Below are 16232 nucleotides of genomic sequence, written 5' to 3' on the forward strand. Positions count from 1 at the left end.
TACAATATAGATACCATTTTATTGTAACTGAATTTATTTCAAAAGTTGATACTGGTTTTGAGTTAGGCTATTCTCAGTCTACGTCCCTAATTACCAAACGATTTTATTTTATTCATGCAGATCGATGACCTTACAGCAGAACTGGAAACTGCATCTTCAAAATGTCTACATCTGGATGCAAAAAATCAAGTTCTTCAACAGGAGTTATTGTCTATGAAAGTAATACAAAAGAAATGTGAAAAACTAGAGAAGAATAAAAAGAAGTTGGAACAAGAAGTAGTGAACCTCAAAAGTCATATAGAAATGAATATGATAGAACACAGTCAAGTAGAGCAGTATAAACGGGAGATTGAAGAAAGAGCAAGACAGGATATAATAGAAAAATTAAAAGAAGTCAACCTATTTTTACAGGTTAATTTATTGATCTTTAATGTGCTTTAATTCACTTCACTATAAATTACATTTCGGATGTATACATTTTATGTGTTTCTTCTACTTCCCTTATAGCAGTTTGTTTTGTAAATTTCTGGAAGGAAGGTGGCATTTGTTTCTCCCTTTAAATATTTCAGTTTCCATCATTATTCTCACTAAATTGATCTTTCAGAACGATTCTCAGTAGAGAATCATTTTATTTTTAAGACCAACTGGTATAAAACAAAACTATTAGGATTAAAAAAAATATTGTGATTTAGAAATTGTACTGTACTCTTGGATTATTCTTAGTTGTATTGTTCAATTTAAAAATTTTTAAATTGATCCTATTATTCTTTGAATTATCAGATTACATGAGTACGAATATAAGAATGATTCAACTTTAATTTTATAATTAAGATTTAACTCAGTTTGCATTGATGATAAGTATTTTTAAAGGTCAGCTTTTTTTTCACATTTAAAATTGCTCTCTGAATCATTGACGCAAAACTAAAGGGCACAAATATAATTATTCAGGTTATAATTATTTTAAACATGTATCTTTTTATTTTACTTTAGACACAAGCAGCATCTCAAGAAAACTTACAGCAGTTAAGAGAGAATAATAATGCTTCAATAAGAAGTCAAATGGAACTCAGAATTAAAGATCTGGAATCTGAACTCTCCAAAATGAAAACTTTTCAAGAAGATTCTAATAAAGCAGAGTTGGAAAAATATAAGCAACTCTACCTTGAAGAGCTAAAAGTTAGAAAGTCATTGGCAAATAAACTAAACAAGTAAGTCAAAACATAGAATCATAGAAAATGAATTTAAATTTAGCTCATTAATTTGCCTCCAAAGCATAATTTTTATTGAGCCAGGTTCATGAGATTAGTAGGAAGTGAAAGCTAACTAGGTAGTATAACTTTGGAAAATGATGTTAGTAAGTGAAGTCACCTTTAAAATGTTAGTCCAGTTTGCATCTCCCCACCTTTTTGTTGGTTTTACATAACTTTATTTTTTATATTTTCATATATTGGGTTGGCCAAAAAGTTCGTTTGTGTTTTCCCGTAAGATGTTACTGGAAAAACCCAAACGAACTTTTTGGCCAACCCAATAGTTAACCTGATTTAGTCTTTAAGCTAAGTGTTTTTGAAACTTTGTAATTTAGATAAAATTTCTTGTTGGAATTCCCGTAAATAGAAATATTAACGAGTTTAATTATTTTTTGGAAGATTACAGCTTAAACGCAAAGCGTCACATTTTAGCATTTGGTAAATTTACTTTCTTGATTATGATCTTTGGTATCATCGCTGGAGGGCGCCCTGAGACAAACTACTGTATTTGAAGTTTTTCTACTCTACATAAAGGCATGCTTGTGAAATAAGGGGAAAGTAACAGAGGGGCGAAGGGCTGTATAATTCACAAAGTGTCTAAAAATAACACGGTGGCCTGCGTGAGGGGGTGTGTGGAAGACCGCAAGGGCAGATCCCACCTCCAGTGCCTCAGTAGCAGTGTTACCTGTGCCCGTCTGCAGCCTGTTAGGAAGCAGGCCGCACAGCAGGAGGTGAGCGGTGGGCGAGCCAGCAAAGCTTCACCTGCTGCTCCCCATCGTTCCCCATCGCTCGCATTACCGCCTGAACATACACCCCCATCCATGGAAAAGTTGTCTTCCACGAAACTGGTCCCTGGTGCCGAAAAGGTTGGGGACCGCTGCTCTAGATTATTCCTCAGTGCCGAATGCTTAATTTCTCTGAGGTAATGAGTGAAATGTGTATACAGGGGTGGTGAAAGCAAATGCTTGAAAATGTCTTTGAGGGATGGTTTGTTTTTTCGTCCCTGAACTGGTTTACTAAAGATGAGTGTCTAAGCGCAGCCATCGCAGAAGGCAGCAAGCGTCACCTGTTAAGCCACCTAAACCGCTGACGCCATTTCTCGCCTCTCCCGACTTTGACTTGCTTGTTAGTTAAGGATCCCTCAGACACATATATACTTATTTAGAACAATTTTACACCCAGAATTGTTTATAGTAGGTCTGCTCTGACCTATTTTCAGTGTTAAAACGTGGTTTAATGGGACATTCCATTTACTATTACGGCAATTTAAAAAATGCAAATCATTTAGGAATCATTTAGGGAAAATGAAATGAATGAAATTGGTGTTTTGCCATCTTCTCAGGACTAATGAGAGGCTGGCAGAGATCAGTACCAAACTACTGGTGGAGAAACAGCAGAACAGATCTTTACTCAGCACTCTTACTACGAGGCCAGTCCTGGAGCTACCTTGTGTTGGAAATCTTAATAATAGTTTAGTGCTCAATAGAAATCTTACTCCAGGAGAAAACTTAGAGATTTCTACCTCAAGTTCACGCCCTTCAAGTAAGAGCATGGAGACTTACTTGACTAAGGTTAGTTATATTATCTTTTTTTCCTTGGGTTTCAGATTTCTGATAATAATTCTTGTTTTTAATTTGGTGAAATTCTGAATTGTTTCTTTGACTTACGCACACGAAGTAAAAGCCATAATTAATTGTGCTAATAAAGAGACAGAAATTTTATGATTTTTTAAAGTCCCTGGATTTCTCATTTTCAAGAGAGATTTATCATTAACTTTATTCAGTAACTGTAATTAAACTGACAAATTTTAAATTTCTTGAAAAGCTGCAGTTAAATTCTATTTTAGAAATTAAATATTATTGCCTAATAACCAAAGATATACTTTCTAATTGATTTCAGTTTGGCGATGGTTCATAATCATTTTCAAGCTTTGCTGCACCCTAGTTTTTCTACCCCTAAGCATAAGTGAATGATTGGCATCCAAACACTTAACCATATATGGATTTTTTTTATTTAAAGGAATGCTAGATAAATCCTTTTTGTGAATTAAATAGACTTGTAGCACTAAATAGGTTAATTTCTGTTTTTAAGTTAAAATTTTTTGTCATTTTCGTACATGAGATTGCATCCTTAATTGCTATTTTACTTACAGCATTTTTATTGAATTTTTATAAAATGTCTTGCTGAGCAATTGTAGAACATTTCTAAATACGTAGTTAAATAAAGCAAATATTTAAATTTTTAAAATGAAGTCCACTTATGTCTCTATCTTGCCATCACCTGGATGAATGATGACTAAGATGGCAATGATGGGGAGTCTTTAAACTGCAATTAGTTTTCATTGTGATTAAAATATCCATTTCACTCAGTGCACACGGGTTTATGGTTTTGATGGTGTTTTCATGATGTTCTTGATGCAGAGAAAAGTAACCCTTGTTAAATGAGGTCTCAGCCTGTTTTCTCATTTGGCTTCACGTTGTAACAAATCACAGAAGAGCAAAGCTAAGGTTTCTTAGACAGTGCTGTGGCTAAATTGGGTCTAAGTGCTTCAGAGCCGTGAAACTGGACTCCAGGGTCAAAAAGAAAATGCATGTCAAGCCCTCTGTCAGTTGCTAAGCATGATGTAAACTTAGAATGTTCTCATGAGTTGTCACCCAAAAAATCAGACAATGTATCATTTTACAAGATGAAGATGAAAGAGTGTGTGAATGCAAAAACAATGTGAGAGAAAATTTCTGTGGGAAGTTTTTCCTTTAATTTTTGTGGAGGAAAGAGGTGTTTATTTTTTTAGTAATTCTAGATAAATAGAAAAATAGTTTATTTTAAACTCAATGTTGTAGTTACTAGGTATACATAGTTCCCTTGTGGGCTCTTTGCCAAATCGTGCTGGTTTTAATAAGAGAGATTGAAGAGCACTACTTACTCTATCAAGATGCAAAGACATGTCTCCATAATCACTACAGAATGCCGCGGAAGAGTTATTATACAGTTATTGTTCACATAATTCTTAGTAAGACTTACAGAAAGAAGGTGCCTTCTAGAATTGCTAGGAATATAATTATTTCTACTAGGAAAACATAAATACTATGAGAGGTGTTAACGTACTGTCTAAAATGATAGAAGGGGGTGGGTTTTTGGATGGGACATTATAAAACGATAGCGTTCTAAAGGTTTTAGCTATGATTCTACAAAGTAAAATGTTAAAAATGGCATTAGGATTGCATTTGTTTATCAGTCTCCTTTATTTGCAAGGTTTTAACATTTTGGACTATTCCTACTGTGAAGTTTTATCTTACTCAGCATTTTCCCCTAACTTTAAGGAAAATAATTATAGCAAAGTACTGCTCTATGTCTGTGGTTTCAGTTGTGCTGGTTGTAGTAGCAATCTTTCTCCATGTACCTAACACTTAGATTTATTACCTCCCTCACCAGTACATGAAGTTCAGTCTTGTCAGTTGATACCATTGTGGGGGTAGGAGATTACTACGTATCTGTCTTGCTAATTTTACCCTCAGTTTTCACATTCTAGTTAATTCTGGGATGTTTTGTCCTATATATCAGAAGTAATTTTACAGTTTTTTTCAATTGTGTTATTTAATTATATTATTATAAAATACGAAAAGTTAACATTAGCCAGAACAGCTACATCACTGTTAGGTTTTCTTGCACATAGAATTTTTTCAAGAACTGAAAACTTAAAAATCTATTCCAGACAATTTTATAACAGACACAATTGCGCTGGTTTGAAGATTTTTTTATGTTCAAGAGTTTTTAGGTATTTGTGTGCCGAACACGATGCATGGCCACAGTAGTTAATAAATGCCCTTTAAATCTGTCTTAAGTAGGAGGACTACATTTTACACTGACTGATTTTGGACTTTTGGTGCATTACTGACACTTTCAAAATTTTTCTAATCATTTATTTAAGTAATTTAAAAAATTGCTGCAATGTCCATTCAGTTTAGCAACTCTCTTTCTAAATGTGGTCATACAAATGCACTGAAGCTAAAACAATTAATATTCCTAAGACTTTGACTTTTTATATGATACAACATTTTGTATCTCGCCAGAATATTGAGTCACATTTCTTTTAAAAAACTAGGCCTCCTCTTTACATCACCAAGGCACTGCCTATCCACTCTGAGTTTTAACTCTAATCAAATTACCACAATAGTTAAGCTAGTTTCTCATAATGCACAGGCAGAGTTCAGTAAACTTGTTTATTGTCTCAGTTTATTATATCAGTGTAATCCTTCTTGTTCCCTCTTCATTTTGTCCACATGGACAAATGAGTAGGTGTTTTATCTTTTGAAAGATAGAGGTAATAGCTCAACTTCTTACAGTTCTTTTTCTTTCATTCATTTTATTTTTTCTGTACTTAGTTTTTTAGCTCTTTGATCTACAAATTCTTCCTCAGTTCTCCTCTCTGCAGCAAAATACATGTATTTAATGTCTACAGACTGCCAAGTGTAATTTCCTTCATACATTAGCCTGTTTACAATTGGATAATGAATTGAAGTGGTTTAAATGACTTGATTTTATTACATTTTCATGACATTTAAAATGAGTGATATCAAATTTTAAAAGTATCAATAATTACTGAAAAGAAATTAACTTTGGAAATGAGTGTGCGTGTGTATGTGTGTGGTGTGTATATATTTATCAAATTGGTCTTAAAAAGAGAGTGCAACATTATTTTCCAGCCTGCAGTCTCAGATATAATTTAACAGTAATACATTATGGTTGAGTGAACGGAACACATACTTGTTGTGCTTCGTATTGTTATTGGCTTCACTACGTTTCTTTCTAAAATGTTCCTTTCACCTTTCCCCTACTTTATAGTGGGGGTTGTTTTGAACAATGTACGTTAATTATAAAGTCAGGGGAGAAGAAGAAAACGTTCCCTCAGTGTCGTGTGGTCCTCTGCCTTGTTGGAGCTGTGGTGGGTAGGTGGCAGATGACACTTCTCTTCCCCTTCTGAGTTCAGCACGCGGGAGTCAGCAGCTGGAGATCAACTAAGGAGCTTTGTTACTGACACATAACTAATGAATTGGAGGACGTGCTTTAGGTGTGCAGTCACAGTGGGCCTCAGAATACTTCATCCCAAATTAGGCCTAAGGGGAGGAAGCAAATGCTTGACCCCCGCCCCAGGGCAGGCTGCTTACTGCGGGCATGAGAGCAGACCCCAGTTCCCAGTGCCGAGGGCACACACACCTTCTCAAAGAAGAGATTCGGAAGCAAGCAAGCACTTCTTAGTTCCTTCTCCCAAATTCACCCATTGGGTAAACCTCCCCTCCTCTCATGAGGAGGGTAGGAGTGTAAGTCCTCACGTTGAAACTTTAGGCCAAGGAATTAGCCTGTAATTTCTGACTGGATTTAAATTCTAATTGAGATTACACTCATGTTTTTTGTACATGCAAACTAATGATGAGAGATTGAAGTATGCTAGATGGTAAAGAGAAATCTGTTTTGTGTTTTAAATTTTGCCATAAATAACCCGCAACGTGGATAATTCATTTGTTGACTCATTTCGGTAAACCAAGTTTTATTTGGAGGAAACGAATATCCTTTTAAAGAAGAATCTCCTCAGTTTTGGCCTGCGTGATTCAACTAAAGATTTTCTCCTTCAAGTTCCCTGTCCTGTGGTTAAAAAAAAAAAATCCGTGCTTTATAAATTAAATATATTGACTGCTACTAATAGGAGTTATGATAATTTATTCTTGTTCATGCCTTTAAAACATAATTTAGTTAGAAAGCTACTATTTCATGTCTCATGCATCAAACATTATTGAGCTACACGACAAAGTTTTACATATTTATTTTCTCTGAGTTATAGTTAAAAATCTATGTGTTTTTTTTCTTAATCTGAGGAAGTAGCTGGCGTAGAACTCTAGACTCAGTGAGAAGGCTGTTGGCTTTGTGACACCAGGCAAAGTCTGTCTGAGCCTTTGTTACCTCTTTTGTAAAATTAGGGACTTTGACTAAATCAATGACTCTTATACCTTAAAAATTTTTTTTTTCAAGGAAAAGAACCTTTCTTTTATAAAAAAAAAAAAATTTGCATGAAGCTGTATTATATAAAACAGAGACAAATATAGAGCTGTTTTAGCTAAAGGAGTGGCCGGAGACCCTGAAGCTGTGACTTCTCTGTCCTTCAATCCTGCAGTGTCCTCAGTGGGACCTTCCATTTCTATGGGACATAGTTTGGAAACTACCAGTTATGAGAGAATCCTTCTAACTAAAAATCTTTAGGATTAAAACTTGCTGATATATTGTTTTCCTGTGTATAATTTTCTCACCTTTCTGTGTTTTTGTTAAATGGAAAAGTTTAAAGAAAAATGCAGGTGTGTTCTCCTTATTAATGTTCGACTTCCAACTACTGCCTCCAGCTGAATACTATCCTCACCTAGAAATCAGCATAAGGGTCTCGGAAGTACATATTTAGGAAAAGAGCTTTTGGGGGAAAAGAGAGTAATGTTACACGGGTCATTCCCTAATTCAACGCGTGTAAAAATGTGACCTACATTTTGCAGTGTTTATTAATGGTAATAAAAAATCATTTCAGTAAAGCCTTCTTCCTTCATCTGTTATGAGTTATTAATTTCACAAGACCTGTCTAATAATGCTGTCACATTATTCATTTTACAGGGCCTCTCTATAGTGCTGTTGTCAGAAAAGTGTTATGGAAAACAGTCTCTGAAAATATTGGGAAACCTGCTAGCCAAAAAATTTGTCTTTGCACCTAAAATTTACAAAGGCGTTGGCTATCATGTTATCATTATCATCACAGCGTTTATTATGTTCAGTATACTAGTTTAGACCCTGTTTAGTGAGAGGGTGCCTTTTATAAGAAAGATTTTTAAAAGAACACTCTAGGTGGAGACACTTGTAATACAGTTTGAAATGTTCCCACACATTTCATAATTAAGTAGATAACTATAATTAAATGTTTCAAATGTTTCAAAAAGTTGGCCCTAATTTCTAGAATGGAAACAAAGTTACAGTTAAAGAATTATATATTGTTTTCCTTGTTTCTAATTCTAGAAAGTCATGAATCAGACACTGAGTTTGAAAACTGGCTCTAGCCTCTACTTTTCCTTTCTTCTTGCAGATTTTTTGAAATAAATGTTTTAGTCCTAACATAGACAGGAAAATACCTTTACTTAATTTTTTGCCAGTAGAATTTTAACATGACATTACAACAGAACCATTTTCTTCATTTTATGTATTTAAGATTCTATGTTGAAAAATTATTACCATAGAACATACCTTAAAATTTTAGTTTTATAGAAGTGTAAGAATGGAAAACTCATTTTAAGGAAAAATCCATTAGAGTAAAAAAACTGATTAAACTTTTATAAAGAGCAATTTTTCTAAGAATTGCAAAGTAATGCATTCATTGTAATATATGACTTGAATCGTTTAAACTTGTTTGTACCAATAAGATCAAATATCACCCTCTGAAATATGTATATTCAATAGACTGATATTTATTGTACTTTTTATCAGATTAATCTAAATAACATTACATATATATGTTCTCTATTATCTAAAATCAAAATAAGTAGGAATTTATTTTATTTTATTTATGTGATTATTTTTCTATTTAAGCAATCCTCAAATTAGGTCTAGTCTCTAGAAGTATTATTTAAAGGCCACATTTCATAAGCTATACATCATTCCTACAAAAATGTCTCTTGTCTAACTTAAACATAAATAATAATTTACTTATTTCAGATGCAGCAGGAGATGGAAAAAAATATAACTAGAGAACTAGAAAAAGGTATGTTGCCGAAATTTATGAATTAAATTTAGACATTGATTTCTGAAATAAACTGTAAATATTCAATAGTAAATGGCATCTCTTTCCATTTTTTTTTTTTAAAGTTTGTGGGTTTTTTGTTTGTTTGTTTTTAGTTTTATTTATTTATTTATGGCTGCGTTGGGTCTTCGTTTCTGTGCGAGGGTTTTCTCTAGTTGCGGCAAGTGGGAGCCACTCTTCGTTGCGGTGCGCGGGCCTCTCACTATCGCGGCCTCTCTTGTTGCCGAGCACAGGCTCCAGACGCGCAGGCTCAGTAGTTGTGGCTCACGGGCCTAGTTGCTCCGCAGCATGTGGGATCTTCTCAGACCAGGGCTCGAACCCGTGTCCCCTGCATTGGCAGGCAGATTCTCAACCACTGCGCCACCAGGGAAGCCCTCTTTCCATTGTTTGGATTACAGATACTATTGATAGGTTAAATATCTTTTCTTATACATATCTAATGAAAAATGTGAAAGCATGAACATTCATAATGAAAAATATCCTGAATCCTCATTTATTCATCATGTTCCATAGCTTTAAAAAAAAAATCTCAAAAAGTCTATGTATTTCTTTTTATTTCTGGCTATATCCTTTCTCTACTTCTGCCATCCCTGTGGAACTGTCAGCCTGCACACTGACACTATTAGAAAACATGGGTTCATCAACTTCTCAAGTTTCTGGTAGTGATTAAGGCCAAAAAACCCAGACTCAAGCAGTCACGTTCGTGTAGCTGTCACTTAGTGGCTGACATTAAAATTTCCTGTCATTGACTTTGTCATTGGTTTACCTTTTGCTCTCAGGAAAAATTCCAAATTCCTTATCATGGAATAAAAACACCCAAATCAGTTTGGGTCCTGCCATAGTATTCAGCCTTATCTCTTTACTCCCTTCCTCTGCCCCTTTGCTCTGCATCGAGTGAAATAGACTGCTTGCAATCCCACAGGTGCTTTTCCTCACCTTTAGTCTTTGTATTTGCTTCTTCCCTCCGTCTCCCGTACTTTTTCCTTGTCCTTCAGGTATCCACTTACATACCACCTCCACCAAAAAGCTGACAGTATTGACACGAAGCTGGGTGTCACTTCTGAGGGTTCCTTGTACCCTCTTTCATACCTGTCATAGTATTTATGACTCTGTATGGAAATTGCCTGTTTGTCTGTTTTTCCAGTTTATAGTATATGATTTTTCAGGGTGGACTGTGTCACCTTCATCTTGTAATTTCAGTGCTTGTCGCAGCACCTTAGCAGATGGTTGTTGAGTAAATGAATGAAGAATGAGAAAACCAGAAGCTCTGATACTCAGCCACAAGAGCAATTAATTCACCGTGCAACCATGGGCAAATTATATAATAGTAATCTTGTATTTTGTGTTATGTCGTGTATAGATAATTTTCATTCTTCTGAACACTTAGGAAGGTCTCAGCTTTTTTTTTACTAATATTTAGTTAACTCAAGTATTTTAGGTAAAGAATATAATCCTTTCTTTTTCTTTTCAGCTGCTGCTGAATGTGAATCTGGATCCTATAGAGCTTCTCCTCTAGGAGCTACTGATGAGTCAAATCTAAATCAAGATCTAGTTTTGAAAACGTCACAAGAATATGTACAGATTTTGAAGAAAAATTATATGATCTAAAAGATAAATAGTAAAAATTTCCCTACTGGGTTGTTTGCATAACATTTTAGTTGTTTCCCATTAAACATGACGTGAAAATCTTTATTAAAGGAAAATATTTTTGTATTATATGTGTATGATGAAAATTTATATAGTATTTTAAACCATGTTTCTCTGCATCTAACTTACTTTTAAGCAGATTTTGTGAATCAAAACACTGTTGAGTTTTACATACTCAAACTGAGCCCTGATACCAGCACCCAGACAACCAAACTTGTCATTAATATACAGTGGTGTTGATTGATAGCTTTTTTATATTTCCAATTTTATCACTATATATAGACCTAAAGATTTAGACAGACATCATTTGGATATACTGCTGCTATGGCTATTGTCAATGTTTTGTTTTTTTTAAAAAAATATTTATTTATTTATTTTTGACTGTGTTGGGTCTTCGTTGCTGCATGCGGACTTTCTCTAGTTGCGGCGAGTGGGGGCTATGGGCTTCTCATCGCGGTGGCTTCTCTTGTGGAGCCTGGGCTCTAGGCACGCGGGCTTCAGTAGTTGTGGCACGCGGGCTCTACAGCACAGGCTCAGTAGTCGTGGTGCACAGGCTTAGTTGCTCCATGGCATGTGGGATCTTCCCGGACCAGGGCGAACCCGTGTTCCCTGCATTGGCAGGAGGATTCTTAACCACTGTGCCACCAGGGAAGTCCTTATTGTCAATGTTTTGATGTATTACAATTGTTATAGTGCCATAAAACTTAGTATATATAACTTTAAACACTCATTCATAGATCTTTCCTCATGGAGAAATAAAATTTGCCTAAGACTTTTCACCTTTTCTATTTATTTACTTACTTACTTTTTGGAAACAGTCTTAAAATTAGAGAAAAGTTCCAAGCACCAGACTCAAACAGACATTTTCATAAAACTACCATATCGCCCATATATTCTCCTCATGTAACATTTATCTTTCCTAAATGTCATTTGTTCTCCCATAAGTGCCCTTCCCTCCCCCCACCAAGAAGTCATGTTTTTCAGAAGATGCCTTTCTCCTACTCCCTGTCACTTATTAAGTAGTATATAAGCCCCCAGTTGTAGCCACCCCTTCAAATCACGTTTCTTTGTGAACCCCTGGATGTAGTCATACACAATTAAATGTTTTTTTCTCATGGTAATCTGCTTTTGTCAATTTAATTTGCAGATTCCCAATTAATGAACCTAAGAGGGTAGAGGAAGTGTTTTCCTTCCCAACAATTCCAAGAGCTAAAATGTTAGTAACTCTTACATACATCCTTTATTCCCTTTTCTTCTGTCCTTTCAGTGTACTTAGTTGGCAGAACTCCGTAAGAGATTGCTTATCATTCTTCCCCCTTACCTCCACCCAGGCATCTACGTGCTGCTGAAGAAAATTATTCTACTACTTTTATTTAGTTAATTTGCATCTTCTTTCTTCACAATGTCGATTTCACATTTCCTCTCTCTGTAAACTTTTCACCCTGTTTTTTCCCTCTCATGTGTACCAGGGAATCTCATTACCCACGACAAACTTCTTGAAAGATTTGCCTGTATCCCCACCCACTCTAGGCTGTCTTCTCCTTCCCCCATTCTCTCAAAACTACTCCGAAGTCACCGATGACTTCCACATCGCTAAATCAAAGTGACACCTTTCCAGTCTTTCTCTATCTGAATTTCTCATTCCTCTTGGCATTCAATATAACTGACCTCTTTGAGACACTCTCTTCTTTTGGCTGGGCTTTTAATACTCTAATTTTATCCTGAATGCACCCACAACGTATTGTGATCGGAGACAGAGTTCTTATTAATATCTCACAGTAAATACACAGGCCTTCCCCCCTCGCCCAGGCCTGCACCTGGGGCAACATGGTGAGAACAGGTCAGTTGTTCTACGCCAGCAGGTGAAGGGCCGGAGGAAACTGGTTTTCCCTGCTGCTTGTGAAGGGGCGGGAGTTAGCCGTCCTCCTCTCCTGGGAAGCATCTCCTCCTCACTCTGGCCTTTGGTATGTAAGTAAAACTGTTACCCACCCCAACAAGGGTCCTTCTGCCCAGTGTCGCTCCCACCAGTAGAATGAGTTGGGTTCAGAAGCAAAGGAAAGCTTCACTCTTTGATCAAAGAATGGAGAGGCACAAGCTCGGCTCAAGAGGTCGTGGGCGGGGCTGCTTCATAGGGATCCCATCAGCAGGGGAGGGGGTGGAGTTCTCGCGGGGCAGGAGTTCTCGCGAGGCAGGGGCAGGCGCAGGCGCAGCTGCTCCCCATCACAGTGCCCACGTGGCCCGCCACCTACATCTTGAATGGGGGTGTCGTGTGCAGCGTTACTGCATACGGTCGTCCTCCCACCCCCAGCTGGAGCATTGGCACAGCCATTTCACACCCGGAACTCCGGTCTGAAGTGCCGGGTGCGAGGCCTCTGCACGAAGCACCCTGTGAGCCAGTGAAAGCAGACTAAGCACAAAGGCAAAAAAGGTTAGACTTTATTTTACTACCCAGATTCTATTTTTATTTCCTGGGAACAGCTAATGGGCTTTGCCAGTGATGAAATCTCTCCAGGAGCCAGACCCGGAGTCTCCAAGTGTCTGGGCCTCATTCCTCCTTGAAATGTGAATTCCTAGGGAGATGGTGCACCTTCGGGGAACTACTCAGCTGTAACTATTTGATCCTCCTGGGGGGGATGAAACTTTATGAATCCTTTCAGATAAGAGCAATTAACTAGACAAATGGCTGTAGATGTGACTCTCACGCTGCACAAAGAGTCTCAGAGGGCCAGGGCTTTTTACAAGATCGCTGAGAAATCCCAGGAAATTTTGCTTCCCCACAATTCCACCCCTCATTCCGGAAGGAGTTTTAGCCCCAACATCGGCCACTGTAACCAGTCCAACCAAACTTGAAATTGGTGGGCACCAAATCCTTTGGGCTTGTCTTAGCCAACACTTAATCAGAACTATGATCAGCAGGACCCTGACTTAGCAAAAGCAGTTGGTCTCAGCTGAACTCCTCCAAATCTCAGATTCAGGCATCTAGCCGAGTCCTCCAAACCATTAGGGACTACCTTGGAAAGGCAGGTGGCTTCCTCCTTGTGTTTCCATATTAACCTTTGCTACCTGGCCCAAGGCACTGTAGGGAAGCAAAATTTGTCACCCCAAAACGTGTCTCTCTGGCATGAGAATTATTTTAGGCTGAATAATTTTAAGAAGTGGAGGACTCAGGAAGTCTTTGTTTTTACCACCCCCTTAACTGTTGAAGAGTTTAGATAAAGGGCCTGGTCCAAGAAGACCGCCATCACCAGAGACACCTAGAAAGAATATGGGCTAGGTGCGGTAAAGAGAACACCAGATATTTACCGGGAGTTCCAAACATTGGCTTTTCCATCTCCATGTGAATTGCCTTCCTCCACTTTGTAGTCCCAAACCACTACCCATAACATCCTCTTTTGTCTTTAGCTGAAGATGGTATTTAAGGGGAGGGTTTTAGCCATTTTGGTGAGTTACTCAGTTTTCCTGGGTCTCTCCCATGTGTACAGGAAGTATACATGTTATTAAGCTTTTTTTTGTTTTTCTCCTGTTAATCTATCTCACATCAATTTTATCCTTAGACCAGCCAGATGAACCTAGAAGGATAGAGGAAGGTTTTTTTTTTCTCCCAGACAGCACGTACCTTAGTACAGGTAGCGATGCTAATTTACAAGTGGCACAGACTTTGCCTCGCCTGCAAGGAAGGAATCTGTGGCAAACTCTGTTATCCATACAACACTAGCCAGTGAGTTGAAGCTCACCTGAATGCCTTCAAGCTGAGGTGGGGTCATTGTGTTAGTCATACTGCTCGCTGCAGGACCGGCCAATAAATTGAGAGACGAGTTGTTGGAGCAAGGAATAGCGACCTTATTTGGAAAGCTGGCAGGCTGAAAAGATGGCGGACTCGTGTCCCAAAGAACCATCTAGCCTGAGTTAGATAGAACTCAGGCTTCTTTTATACTGAAAGGGGAGGGAGGAAAGTCAAACACTTCCTGGTTCCCATCAGCCTCCTGGGGGGAGGTGTTACTTTTTTCCCCCTCCTTGCAGTCGTTCACAGGTGGTCCTGGTCAGCATGCTTCCTGGGAGCTAAACAAAGGTAGTTTAGCTTAATGCTCATTACCTGGGAGGCAGGGTTCCCAGAGATGGGCCATTGTGTATAATTTAAGCTTACAGGCAACATTCCTTCAGTGATTAACTTGTAATAGAATACGAAGGTTCTTTGCTTTGTATTGTACAATTGTTCACTTCAGCAGAAGTCAGGGACAAATTTCATACTGCCTTTTGTGAAAGAAAAATAAAGATGGAGTCAGTAATGGTCCCTAAAGAGGGCTCTCTAAAATGGAGCTGGGAGGCCATTAAGGGGTGTGACATATGCAAGTCTCAGCCCGGATGGAATCTGACCTTTTGACCATTTATTGCCCTAATGAAGTCATCCAGAACATCTGCCAGAAACTCAAGATACTTCTTGGACCCTACCCTAAAATAACTTGTGATCCCTTAAGGACAAGTATTTCCTGACTCATATCAGAGTCAGTCACAATTCTCATCAGGCAATTTTTGTCAACCTGTGGCTTTTTTTTTTTTTAATTTTATTTATTTATTTATTTTTGGGGGGCTGTGTTGGGTCTTCATTTCTGTGCGAGAGCTTTCTCTAGTTGCGGCAAGCGGGGGCCACTCTTCATCGCGGTGCGCGGGCCTCTCACTATTGCGGCCTCTCTTGTTGCGGAGCACAGGCTCCAGACGCGCAGGCTCAGTAGTTGTGGCTCACGGGCCCAGTTGCTCCGCGGCATGTGGGATCTTCCCAGACCAGGGCTCGAACCCATGTCCCCTGCATTGGCAGGCAGACTCTCAACCACTGTGCCACCAGGGAAGCCCCCAACCTGTGGCTTTTTGTCTTTATAAGCCCCTGACTCTCTCTCAGAACAGTTTTACATGAATCTGTGTCTCCCGAATTGAAATTCTTTTTTGTTCCTTCCAGTTTTATTGAGATATAATTGACATGCAGCACTGTATAATTTTAAGGTGTACAACATAATGATTTGACTTATGAGATGATTACCACAATATATTTTACTATAATTATAAGCATAACTATATCCCTGTTGCCAGGATATAGTGAAATATAACTATAGCCCTGCTGCTGGGGTATAGTAAAATTATTAGTCAGTGTTCTCCAGAGGGGAAATAAAAACAGTATGGGATTACCTATCTATCTATCTATCATCATCTATCTATCTCTATCAACAGGTCTGAAATCTGCAGTGTGGGCCTGCAGGCTGGAAATTCAGGGAAGAGTTGATGTTGCAGTCTTTTTTTTTTTTTAAGTCTTTATTTATTTATTTATTTATTTATTTATTTATGGCTGTGTTGGGTCTTCGTTTCTGTGCGAGGGCTTTCTCTAGTTGTGGCAAGTGGGGGCCATCTCTTCATCGCGGTGCGCGGGCTTCTCACTATCACAGCCTCTCTTGTTGCGGAGCACAGGCTCCAGACGCGCAGGCTCAGTAATTGTGGCTCACGGGCCCAGTTGCTCCGTGGCATGTGGG

General features: G+C 38.0%; 1 protein-coding gene across 3 annotated transcripts in view; it reads left to right on the plus strand.

Annotated features, from left to right (window-relative positions):
* The window catches only part of ANKRD26 (ankyrin repeat domain containing 26), a 93961-nt gene extending 82481 nt beyond the window's left edge, over nucleotides 1-11480 (plus strand). For all 3 annotated transcript variants that reach the window (XM_057543552.1, XM_028162903.2, XM_028162906.2), the window contains 5 exons: nucleotides 121-411; nucleotides 991-1208; nucleotides 2590-2818; nucleotides 8985-9030; nucleotides 10541-11480. In XM_057543552.1, the coding sequence (XP_057399535.1) occupies nucleotides 121-411; nucleotides 991-1208; nucleotides 2590-2818; nucleotides 8985-9030; nucleotides 10541-10677 (921 nt within the window). In that variant the 3' untranslated portion in view covers nucleotides 10678-11480. The remainder of the gene's footprint in view (nucleotides 1-120; nucleotides 412-990; nucleotides 1209-2589; nucleotides 2819-8984; nucleotides 9031-10540) is intronic.
* Nucleotides 11481-16232: the final 4752 nt, after the last annotated feature.

Source organism: Balaenoptera acutorostrata, chromosome 3 (assembly GCF_949987535.1).
Source record: "Balaenoptera acutorostrata chromosome 3, mBalAcu1.1, whole genome shotgun sequence".
NCBI classification, from domain to species: Eukaryota; Metazoa; Chordata; class Mammalia; order Artiodactyla; family Balaenopteridae; genus Balaenoptera; species Balaenoptera acutorostrata.